We start from the raw sequence: 11,848 nt of genomic DNA, 5'->3' as shown, positions 1-11,848 counted from the left end.
CTGCAGAAGTCCCAGCAGTCCCAGGAAGTCATGGATTCTGTTACTTCTGTGACGAACTCGCAGCTTTAGTGATGGCCCATCAACTTCGGTGACACCTGGCTACAAGCGTCAACTTGCGTCCAACGAAGTGGGTATTCACCCACGAAAGCTCATGCTCTAAAACGTCTGTTAGTCTACAAGGTGCCACAGGATTCTTTGCAACTTGTCCGTTGTCTTTGAGAAACCCGTTTACCCATTCCTCAGACTTGTCTGGTAAACACACGTCAGTCATGATTCCAACTCATGTTCATACGTTTACGTGTCATGTTGCTACATGCGTTTCATCATGATATTACTGACCAGCAAGTTATTAGTTTTCAAGTGATACCTCACCAGGCCTGTTCCGTACACAGATGACTACACTAGTGTGAATCCAGGGTGCATTCCATCACACTCTTCTTTTTAAGACCCTGCTGAAGGGAGCAATGGGTGGAATAGCTCATTTCCTCATTGTTTTGGTCAACAATTAGACCTAGCATCCAACATACCAATTTTGGTCCGTTGATTTCTGATCCCACCCTGTTCTTGTTCACCATGCGTGACCTTAATGCAGTCCTCAAGTTCTATCCGGAGGCCCTTTTGTTGGGACTAATTCAGCGCGTCTGCCTTTGGCACCTTGTCCCACCAACTGGTTCTTATGAACTTTCACTTACTTGGAGTTTGGGTACAATTATCACAGCAGCAGGGGCCAAGGGCATGAAAGTGGGAGGCAAAGGCGGCTCTAGGCACCAGCAAAGCAAGCAGCTACTTGGGGCAGCCCATTCGCAGGGGCGGCAGCCGGCAGGGATCCAGCCTGGGAGCTGAGAACCAACAGGGGGCCCTGGGAGCTGTAGTTCCTTGGTTAGTTCCCTGCCTATAGAGCCAGCCCTGGAGCAGGGAAAGAACTACATTTCCCAGCATTCCCTTGGCCGCTATCAACAAGAAGGGGGGGAGGGAGTATGGTAGTTGAAACCTCATGCTGCAGCTTGCTGTGAATGGAGAGCTCACTCCTAGAGCGGGGTGGCACTGTGAATGGGGAACAAGTGTGCCCAAGGAGTAGAAGGCTTTGCCCCAGATATTCCCTTCAGAAGACATCCCCAGACTGGATTAGGGATATTGGTGTGACCTCACCTTGCAGCCCCCAAAGAAGGAATTGGGGGGACTAAATGGACAGTGCCCCTCTCTAGCTGAAGCCTAGCAAGGGAGGTATGTGGATCTCATTAGAATTTAAAATGAAAAGTAAGGGAGGGGAGGCTGTGGACCTGGGCAGCTTTAGATACAGTACCAGGCACGTAGGAGGATTTCCACTTCTGAGCCATGGAAGCAGAAATTGTCTTTTCCTTTCCAGATGTAGCTAATATTCAGAAAGGGAATCTAGCACCTGCCTTCCAGATTTGAACACTTCAAAATTCAGGAGTGCTCAAGCTGAGTTTGGGCAGCTGTTACTTCGTTTCTCCCAAATCAAATATACTGATCCCCTGTAATTTGCTGTAGAAAAAGTAGGATAAAATTGAGCAAGAAATGCTTCCCAGTGATTTTTAGGACTGGAATTGCTATTTTCAACAGCCATTGACTTTTTTTTTTAAGTTTTGTTTGTTTAAAAGGAAAACAGTGATATTGCATTGGCAAATTCCCCATAGAAAGAAAGAGTGGAACAAAAGAATAATAAAGGCACCTCAACTTTTCCTCATTTATGGAGGACAGTCTTATAATATGCATCCAGATCTCCTCCAATCACACAAGCTGAAAATTGTTCCACTTTACTGCAGTTCTGTAACCACATGGAAACCAATCCCGTCTGTGTTCTGTGCACATCCAAAATTCCTGCTGAATGACCCACCCTGGGAGCGAGTTACCAGTGATCCAGGGCTGGGGCAGAAGGAGGGTGCAGGTGGCAGGGGGTGGGGGCAGAGCCCAGGGCTGGGGCGGCAGGGGGTGCAGGTGGAGGGAGCAGAGCCCAGGGCTGGGGCGGCAAAAAACCTAGAGCCACCCCTGGTGGGAGGGATAGGCCATGCCAGGCTGGGGAATCCGCTGCCTATGGCAGGGGCACATTAGAAGTAGGACTGGGCAGAGCCCTGGGACTAGGCTGTTGGGCAAGGTCCGGAGGGGCGTTCAGGGGCTCTCCCAGGCTCACAGTGAGGGGCGTCTCAGGGCTGTCTCTTGCTTACCTAGGAGCCAAACCCCTTCCTGAACTCCACCCTGGAGGTGGATGCCCTGATCCGGAGCTCGAGTCCTCCCCCCAGCAAGGAGCAAGGCCGGCTCGGCAGCTCCACGCGCAGCCTGCCGTCCCTGCACTTCCCGCCTGACATGATGCCCTTCGACGAGGCTCTGCGAGATGTCACCACCCTCAAGGGCATCCCCCTCGGCCCAGAGCTGGGGCCACGTGACCCAGTGTCTTGGCATGGTGCCCAGTTCCTGGAAATCAAGAGCCTGGAGAGGAGAGGTAAAGGGGGAGCCCCCAGAGCTTGTCCAGCCCTGGGCACTGGTTTCTGGGGATGGGGGTGCTCACAGCCACAGCATTTCAGCCTCCCCTGCTTTCCAGTCCTGGCCTCTCCCAGCAGGAGTGTAGGGAGCCTGGCCCGCAGTTCAAGGGGGGTTGGAGGCTTTACTCTATGGGGGGGGGATGGTGGGAGGGGCCTGGCTCTGGCTCCCATGGCCGCTCCTTTCCCTATCAGAGCTGGAGAAGCAGATGAAGATTGAGAATCTCTTTGTGACGTGGCAGCAGAGATCAGCACAGTCCAACATGCCCATCGGTGTAAGTGCTACCCATCAGCATGAGCATCCCGCCCCGCTCTGACATGGTCACTGCCCCCAGGGGCAGGTGGAGGGGTGGCCGGGGGCATAGGGACATGGGGCGAGGGGAGGTGTTGCCCCACGGGTGGGGGATCCTGCGTTGGGACTGGTGGGGGGGAGGGGTGCAGAGCCAGTGGTCCCCCTGGGCAGGTGGGTTGGCCCTGAAAGGGCAGGACTCCCAGCATGGGCCTGGGGGAGAAGGGGGCTCCCATGGGCCGTGGGGGGGCATGGGCCACCTCCCTGCAGCTGTACCCCTTGTACTGTGCAGCTGGCAGACCTGGAGACCCTGAAGCAGTCCTCGCGCCTGGTTCACTATTGTGCCACACCACTGCTCTTCGACCCAGCTTTCCGGCAGCAGATCCAGGCCGACCAGCAGGCGAATCTGGAAGGGAAGGTGAGCGACTCACCAAGTGGGGGTTGTGCTGTGACGGGGCCCACCCTGCCTGAGCTGCAGCCTTGTCCCAGGGAGGGAGCCAGCTTCCCCAGAGCTGGAGGAGGGGCTCTGCCCCAGCTGTGCAGGGCCAGGCCACTAGGCCAGGTGGCCCTCGGAGCTGTTCCAGCCGGGCAATTCCTGTGTTCCAGCACTCGGGGGCAGCAGCTGAGCAGCTATCAGCCAGCAGGTCCCTCTCTTCTCGGGCAGGGCAGCGCCTGCTGGCCGTTCTCTACCGCAGGTGCTAGCTGCTCCGGCTCCCTTGTCTTTCAGAAGCGCCATCGCTCGAGCGACTCAACGGCGTCGGGGCGGGACCGGAGCCACAGCTGCGACTCGGCAGAGGTGCTGCCCTGCAAGCTGAAGGAGGAGCCCTGGCTGCAGGAGATGTGCAATGCCTTCCTGCAGCAGTACATCCAGTACCTGCAGAGCATGGGTTTCATCCTGGTGCAGGTGCGGCCCCCCTCACCCGCCCGCAGGTCAGTGTGACTCAAAGACCCCCCCACCCTTGTGCATAGTGACGCCCGGGTAGGCAGGGCATGTTTGCAGGGTGACTCTGGTCAGCTGACTTTGTTCTGTCTGCTTTGCAGTAGCACGAGCCGGATGCGAGCTCTGGCATTCCTGGGCACTGAGGGGAGAGGCTCCTTCTCCTACAAACCCAAAGCAGACGGGAGTCCAAAGGTGAGAGCCGAGTGTTAGGGCAGGCATGGGTCACTGCTCTACTCACATGCCATCTCTTGGCTACTCACCAGGCTGCTGTAAGCAGAGCCAATCACGGGATCCTGGAGGTTCTACGCATCCCTCTCCTGGGGCCCTTGGGCTGCTCTCAGCGCGCCCGTCCAGTATCTAGCACCCTCTTCTGCAACCCAGCAGCCCCCTGCCCAGTCCCTGAACGCAGTTCTGACCCTTCGGGCTCCTTCCACAGCTTATTCATCCCCTCTCCCAGAGCTCCAGCTTGGGCGGGGGGGAGGGTGGGTTCTGGGCCCAGGTGCCTCTCACGGGGCACGTGAATAGCGTAACACACAATGCAGTGTGATGCTCTGCTTGTTGCATGAGGAAAACCTGCCTGTAGGAGACTGGAGGAGCCCAGTCTGTGGTGGTGAGGGGAATTGGTCGTGGCTGCAGTCCCACCTGGGGAGGAGAGCTCCATAGCAGAGGGCTCCTCTGCTGGCTGGGAGCAGAAGCGAGACCACCCAGACTAGAAATAAGGCACAAATGAAGCTGTGAGGTTGATTAACTATCAGAACAACTCACCCAGGGATGTGGGTGGAGTCTCCAGCACAGTCTCTTCACCCAGACCAGGAGTGTGTTTCTGCGAGATCTGCTGTAGCTCAGTGTGTCTCTACACTTAAAATGCTACAGTGGCACAGCTGTGCCATTGTAGCATGTCAGTGTAGGTGCTACCTATGCCAACGGGAGGAAATCTGTGGGTAGTCCGCTTCCCCAAGAGGCAGCAGCTGGATTGGCAGAAGAATTCCTCCATCAACCTACCATTGTTTACATGGGGGGGTTAGGTCGTCTTAACTTTGCTGTTCAGAGGGGTGGATTTTTCACGCACCAAGTGACCTAGTTAAGCAGAGTAAATTGCCCGGGCCTCAGCAAGAGGTTCTGGGCAGGAATATTTTTGTGGGGGGATGTCTCTGTGCCGGGCTGTGGGGGAGAACAGCCCCTCCGGTGTCCGGTCAGGCTTAGTCTCCAAGTGCCAGTGAAACCACCATGGCCCTAGGTTTGTTGTAATGCAGGTTGCGGACCCTTGACCAGAAACCTCCTCCCAAGGTGGGGGCCTCCAGACAAGTCTCCTCTTCCCCTTCTCTCAGATAAACAGACCGAGCCTCAGGTATCCATGGGTCTCCCTCCTGACTCCAACAGTGGGGGGAACAAAAGCTGGCTCCAGAGGGAGGGACACCCATGCCAGCTGCATCTCCTAGTTGGTGCCACCTGGCTGTTGGCATGGATGACAGCTGCTGATGGGCGCCAGCACCCACCTGCCTTCTGACCAGCTCTCCTCCTCTTCTCTGCAGAGTACAAGCCCCCCAGTCACCACCTACCACCTGCAGAGAGCCCTCCCGGGTGGCATCGTGCTCATGGAGCTGGGCTTCCAGGTGAGTGGGCAGGAATCTGTCGTCCCCACCCGGGTTCTCTGTGCCCAGCTCACTTAGGGCTCCCATGGAGCTTGTGCGTAGTGTTTGCAATGGCGGGCTGCAGCCAGCCTGGGGCCTTGTTCTCATGTGCCAGCCATGCTCACGCTGTGCTGGGCGCTGCCCCAGTGCGGGCAGGCACTGCCCCCACCCTGAAGAGCTAGCTGCTGAAGGAGACGAGCCCCACGTGGCAGGTGGGAGCGGAAACGCTGTCTAGACAGAGCTGTCCCTCGTCTGGCCCTGCCCAGCGCACTTCCTCACAGATCAGCCCAGCAAGGGCCTGACGTGCCCAAGAGGCAGCGAGGAGGGTAGTGAGACAAGCAGGGAGGGCACAGGGCTCGGCCACGCCCCAAGGAGAGGGCTTTCATGGCTGGTTGGGACTAGAGTGGTGAGGCCACAGATGGGGGAAGGCCCAGGCCGGGAGATCTTACGCCTGGCGCAGGAGAGCTGAGGCAGGATTGGGGTGTGGTCTGGCTATTTGCACAGGATCCTGCTGGCCCTTTGGGAGGCTGTCGGCAGCAGGGCCATGCCTGCCCATGGGCCGTGTGCTTAGTGCGCTCTCTCCCCAGGGCTGTTACTTCTGCGTGAAGCAGTATGCGCTGGAGTGCTCGCGGATCCCCATGGGCCAGTCCGTCAACTCGCAGGTAACAGCTGGCCTGCGGTGCTTGCTCCGTCCTGGCTGCTCCGTGCCTGGGCAGGCAGGGCTGGAGTCTCCAGCCTGCTACCTGCCGGGACAGGAGGGCAGGACTGCAAGGGCTCCGGGTAGCACTTCCACCTTTCCCTAGGCCTGGCCTGGGGTGGCTGCTCGGGGGCTCACTTCCTGCAGTAAAAGCAATAGCTCCTCTGCTTCACGGGAACAAGGGGGAGCAGGGCCAAGAATGCACAGGGACCGACCTGGGCTGGGAGAGGCCTCTCCAGCACCATGCACTGCTATGCTCCCTGCAGTGCCTTGGGGCTGCCCCGCTCCCCATGGAGCCCCAGGGGAGCAGTGAGCGGGTGTAGAGCGTGCCAGCTTTCCTGGCCTCTCTTGTGAGGAGTGGGCTGCTGCCAGAGGGGCCAGCCGTCCATTGCCCGCTGCCCTAGCAGTCTGTGCTGGGTGCAGGAGGCCTCTGGGAATGGGGCACATGCCCTCCTTCCCCAGGGAGCCAGCACCCTAGACGTTCCAGCTGGGCGAGGGGCACAGGACCCGGTCGTACTGGGAGCTGATCGCCCCGGCTGGCTGGTGGGGCTGTTCCCCTGGGTTGAAGTCTGCCAGGCCCTCAAAGCAGCTGCTGAGGGTGCATGGAGCCTTCTTTCTGGGGAGCCTTTGCGTGGGGCCCAGCTATGAGCTGAGCTCCTGTCACCATAGACCCCTCTAGGCTCCAGCAGGGGGCCAGGTCACCCCAGTAGGTCACCCAGGGTTCTGCAGTGGGTGGCAGGCATTGTCCCACTTCTGCTGGGGCATCTGACGAGGGGATAGTGCCCAGTTCTTCAGGGGTGCTTGGCCTCCCTCTGCAGTGCAGGGAGCACTGGGCAGGGCTGGCTAGCATAGGGCTCATTGCAGGGGCTGGGACTGCAGGGTCAGCCCCTCTTCCACAGGGCTGGAGTGCTGTCTCCTCCCTGTGGCCCATGGAGGGCGGGCAGGGCACAGGGGCAGGCCTGGGCAGTGTCCCCTTTCCCACTGGCTGCGCGTCTCCTCTCTCCATCAGGGTGCTCTCACGGCCAGAGCTCGTAGCAAGAGCTGCATGGGACCCAGCTCCATCTCTGAGTCTGCGGTACGTCCTCTCCTCCCACTACTGCCGTGGTACTGCAGCATCTCCCCGTGCAGGGCTGGGGCTCACCCTGCCAGGCATGCTGGGTGCTCTGTACCCACAGCCCCTTCCTGCCCTGGGTGCTGGCTGATGCTGGGCCTCTTGCTAGGTGGTTCCCGTGGGGGAGACATCCCAGCAGGCAGCTGGGCCCTCAGGAGAGGGCGTGGAAACAGCCTCGCTCGTCTTGCTTCTCTCTCCAGGGCTGGGGCAAAGGCGCCTCTTGCTGGGCTCATTTCTTAGATCTGCTTGGTGTCCTCTCTGCTGCTGGCACGGGGTCAGGGGGCTGCGTTTGGATGCAGCGAGTGCTGCTGCCCGGTCCCCTTGGCTGCTTGTTCACCCCCATTTCTCAAACGCTCGGGGCCAGCTCTGTTGCCTTGGTGCCACCCAGAGAGCATCCCTGTGAGGAATCAAGGCGCTGGAGCCAGCCCAGCAATGCCAGTACCTCATGGTGTGCTCTGGTGATCCTGGACCAGGGCAGATACTGCGGCATTCATCGGAGTGCCCTCGAGGCTGCTCTAGCTTGTGCTCCAGGCCCAGTTGGCCTCTGGCTGCCCCAGGATCCGGATGGGGGAAGCCACCTCTGCCTCCTCTCCTCAGGCCTTCTGGGAACTGGCCTTGTGTGTCAGCTGTGCTCAGTTAGGATGGGGTATGTCTGCGGTCAGAGCTGGCCCAGGCGAGCTGTCCGCAGCGGGTTCCCAGCAGCTGAGCTCAGCAGGACGGGTTGCATCCAGGGGCATGTGGGGAAGGGCAGAGGGGGTGGCAGGGCAGGAAGTGTGGAGACTGAAGCAGGCCCTAGCTCCCTGCTCTGGGGGCAGCTCAGATCTCTGCCCTCACCCTGCTGCAGTCCTTGCAGAGCGCTGCGCCGCCTGCCCCAGACTCAGAGCCCGTGGCCTGACTTGGCCTAATGCCAGCCCGGTGGGGTCCTGGCTGGTTGGAGGGCCGTGCAGCAGGGCCAAGATCTAGGCTAATGGTGGGAGAGCTGAGCTGCTGCAGGCTGTCAGGTTTGGGGCCCTGCCACTCAGAGCCAGCTGTGGGTCCGTCTGGTTCCTAGCAGCCGGGTGTCCGCAGCACCTCTGCACCGCGGCTTGGAATTGAAGCGACACAGAGGCAGCTGCCTCGGGCTGGGCGCAGCCTGGGCAGAGAGGGGTGAATGGGCAGCTCCCCATTGCCAGGTCCTGAGCCTTCGCCAGGAGGCTGCTGGCATGTCTCACTCTGCTGCCAGCAGGGCACAAGGCATTTGGGGCTCCCCTGACCCTGTGCCCCTCCCCAGCTCTCCATGCTCTTCACGGAGGAGTGTGACAAGGTGCGGGACCTCATGCACGTGCACTCGTTCAGCTACGACTTCCACCTGCGCATCGTGCACCAGTACCTGCTGGGCTCTCACATGGCCCTGCGCCAGGGCTACCACCTCACCAGCTTCCTGGAGGACTTCATTGCCCACCACCCCGACATCCCCAAATTCGGCCGCAACCACGTCTTCCAAGGTGAGGGGGGGAGGGGGGGAGGGCGCTGCCTGTGCCCTGCAAGCTCTGGTGCTCCTGGCTCAATCCATCCCCCCCATGCAGGAGCTCTGGCCCTCGCCCTTCCCCCAGGGGTGGGGCCGCTCCCAAATTCAGTGCGTCATCCAGCCCCATCAGTTCCTTGGCCTGGATGGATCCGCTCCGCCTGGGGCACGCTGTGCCACTGCCCCTGGCCTGCATGGTTCCAGGGCGCGGCTGTCTGGGACTGAGCGACCCGAGCCAGGCTGTGGTCAGCTGGGGCTGTGCAGAGAGCCTGCCCGGGGGCTGCGGGGCGGGCAACGTTGCCTCGTGAGTGCGCTCTGGGGGCTGGGAAGCAGATACTTGCTGTCCTGGTGTCCGGCTCTGGGGGCCCCGACCTGCCCCTGAGGACATGGGGACACCCTGGCAAACACTGACTCCTCCTCTGCTAGGCTTGCTGGCCATGCCCACCAACATGATAACAGCCCACCAGCTCTACAACTACGTGGCAGACCATGCCAACACCTACCACATGAAGCCCCTGCGCATGGCCCGGCTGGCTGCAGGCAGCGACGGCAGGAAGGGGACCCCGGGCATGGAGCAGAATGAATACGCACTGGTCTCCATCTGGAACAGGTGAGCGTCTGGCACTGCCCCAATGGCTCCGGGAAGCCTGAGTGCCCGTCCCACTCAGGGCATTGCCTGGCCAGGGCCAAGCAGGACTGGGGCTGGGAGATGCTCACACACCAGCTGCTGGTCTTGGGCTCTGGATGGTGGGTGGGTGCTGCAGCTGGTTCTCCTCACCCCTCCCCGGACACCTCCTGCGAGGCCCTGCTGGCCAGCAGTGGTTGGGGGTGGCACTGACTCGGCCCCCAACGCTCTGCTTGTGCCTGCAGCTCAGGCTCCTACAAGGACTCGGAGGGGCTGCGGCACCATGACGACTTTGATGTGTCCCTGCTGGTGTGTCACAGCGCAGCGCCGTTCGAGGAGCAGAGTGAGGCAGAGAGGCACGTGCTCCGGTGAGAACCAGAGCCCTTGGTCAGGGATGTGTGGAGAGGCCAAGGGGGACTTGGGCGGGGAAGTGCCTGGGGAATGGTTGGGGGATGGTGCGCAGGCCAGCACTGCGGGCCAGGGCCACTTTCATGGCTCAGATCCTGGGGGCACGAACAGTGTGGCTGTGCCAGTGCAGTCCCAAGGTAGCGTTGGCTGGCAGGGGGGGTGAGGGCCTGGGTCGGGTGGGCACTGGCTGGCACATCTGCCTGGGGAAGGAGCGTTTCAGGAGGCCCTGGAGGCACAGAGCCTGGCTGGCAGGGGCGCCCCCTCCTCACAGGCGTCTCCTCTTCAGGCTGCGTTTCTACGTCATCATGACGAGCCAACGGGAGCTGTTCCCCCGGCTGACAGCTGATATGCGGCGCTTCAAGAAGCAGCCGCGCTTGCAGCGGGAGAGCGTGCTGGAGCCAGTGGTGGGCCGGGCGGCGCAGGAGGCGCCGGAGCCGGGTCAGGGCTGGCAGCAGCAGGCAGAGAGGGAGCTGTGGCAGGAGGTAGAGGACAGCAGCGAATTCTACGCAGGCGGTGCCCAGGTCAAGCTGGGCCCTGGGCTGTTCTATACCTCGCCGCTCTTCCCCCTGCTGGCCTCCGAGGTGGCCGTGGCCAAGAAACAGCTGAGCAGCATGGTGGAGCTGGCCAAGTGCCACTGCCGCAGGGACAACCTCTGGAAACGCCTCTTCCTGCTGGAGCCGCTGGCCTCCGACAAACTCAAGCTGGGCAAGCTGTCGCTGGGGGAGCTGGAGGAGCTGCTGAACGCAGTGCACGGGAAATCCATCGCTGACATCGACCCCCAGCTGGTGAGGGGCAGGGGGCGCACATGGACATAAACACACACGCACCCGGGCCCCATCATCCCAGGCATGTGTGTACACACGCCCCCAGGGCCCATCAGCCCCAGCTGGTGGGGGGAGGCAGAGTCCCAGCATGGCGTGTGGGAATCATCGGGAACATTGTCCCGCCAGTGGTGAGGGGTCGGGGTGGGCACTGCTGGGGATGCAGCATGTGGGAAATCCCAGCTAGCTGTGAGGCATGGTCCACTGGGCTGTCAGGGAACGGGATTTGAACGCACATCTCGTGAGTGCTGGAGCTCCTGGGCTGTGTTGCTCCTCTGGCCTGGTGGCCTCACCCTCTCTCCATCCTCACAGGGCTGCTTCCTCACCATGACTGTGCCCTGGTACCAGAGCCTCATCAAAGTGCTGCTCAGCCGCTTCCCGCAGAGCTGCCGCCACTTCCACAACATCGAAACTGGCACCCAGTATCTGGTAAGGGCCAGGGCCCCTGCAGCCGGCCCCACCACTGCCCACGACCCTGCAGCCAGACCTACTGCCAGACTCCCTGGTCCTGCAGTGCCCCCGCTCCTATGGCCAGACCCACCTCCTGCCCTGGGACACTTTTCTGCCCCCTCCCCTGCAGCCAGAGGTGGCTCCCCTGCCCCAGGACTCTCTTCTGTCCCACCCATGTCACCCCCCATGGCCAGACGCACCCCAGGGCTCCTGCCTGCGTCAGGGCTGGATGTGACGCCTCGGTGCCTGCTTTAGTAAGGCTGCCCTGAGGTGTGATGTCATGAGGGCACAGCAGTAGTCGCAGTGCCCCGACTGCACCGTGCACTGACCCCCCCCCACCCCACGGTGCTGTCGCTGCGCCCCTTGGCACGCCCCACAGTTCTGGCACTGTGCCCCAAGCACATCAGGGAGCCCCTCCCCAACAGCCTGTCGCACTCTCTGCAGGTCGTGCTCAATCAGAAGTTCACAGACTGTTTTGTGCTCGTGTTTCTGGATTCCCACTCAGGGAAGACGGTAAGAGCTGCTCCCCGCGGGGGTCTGGGCGGGTACCTGGCTCTGCAGGCGTGCCCGGCCCAGGGGCAGCGGGAGAGAGTGCGCTTCCAGTGCCCAGGCAAAGCCCAGAGGGGATTCACCATCAGGCTGGGCTCTGCCCAGAACTGTCAGAGCTAAAACTATCCCCTCCCTGAAGAGCAGGTGTCAGCTCCTGAATGGGGGTCAAGTGGGAGCAAATGGGGGGCCAGGCAGGGGTGAATGGGGGCAGCGGGGGCAGTGTCTAACACACGAACCATGCTACAGAAAGTCCAGGAGCCCTGACTTGCTGCATTTCAATGAGGCAGCAGCCTGGAGCCCTGCCACCCAACTGGGGGTCTCATCC

General features: G+C 61.1%; 1 protein-coding gene across 11 annotated transcripts in view; it reads left to right on the top strand.

The window, feature by feature from the left end:
* The window catches only part of SZT2 (SZT2 subunit of KICSTOR complex), a 78,589-nt gene that overhangs the window by 65,493 nt on the left and 1,248 nt on the right, over positions 1-11,848 (top strand). For 7 of the 11 annotated variants that reach the window (XM_039486483.1, XM_039486488.1, XM_039486482.1 and 4 more), the window contains 14 exons: positions 2,191-2,461; positions 2,694-2,773; positions 3,080-3,205; positions 3,515-3,717; positions 3,829-3,919; positions 5,260-5,340; positions 5,946-6,020; positions 7,065-7,130; positions 8,437-8,650; positions 9,097-9,280; positions 9,541-9,663; positions 9,990-10,488; positions 10,837-10,953; positions 11,419-11,487. In XM_039486483.1, the coding sequence (XP_039342417.1) occupies positions 2,191-2,461; positions 2,694-2,773; positions 3,080-3,205; positions 3,515-3,717; positions 3,829-3,919; positions 5,260-5,340; positions 5,946-6,020; positions 7,065-7,130; positions 8,437-8,650; positions 9,097-9,280; positions 9,541-9,663; positions 9,990-10,488; positions 10,837-10,953; positions 11,419-11,487 (2,199 nt within the window). Of the gene's footprint in view, positions 1-2,190; positions 2,462-2,693; positions 2,774-3,079; positions 3,206-3,514; positions 3,718-3,828; positions 3,920-5,055; positions 5,225-5,259; positions 5,341-5,945; positions 6,021-7,064; positions 7,131-8,436; positions 8,651-9,096; positions 9,281-9,540; positions 9,664-9,989; positions 10,489-10,836; positions 10,954-11,418; positions 11,488-11,848 lie in introns of those variants that run through there. The other 4 variants (XM_039486487.1, XM_039486492.1, XM_039486491.1 and 1 more) reach the window with 2 other exon arrangements.

The sequence above is a fragment of the Mauremys reevesii genome, linkage group 8 (assembly GCF_016161935.1).
Source record: "Mauremys reevesii isolate NIE-2019 linkage group 8, ASM1616193v1, whole genome shotgun sequence".
Taxonomy (NCBI): domain Eukaryota; kingdom Metazoa; phylum Chordata; order Testudines; family Geoemydidae; genus Mauremys; species Mauremys reevesii.
Note: the sequence above shows the minus strand (reverse complement) of the source record. Positions and strands in the feature narration are given on the sequence as shown.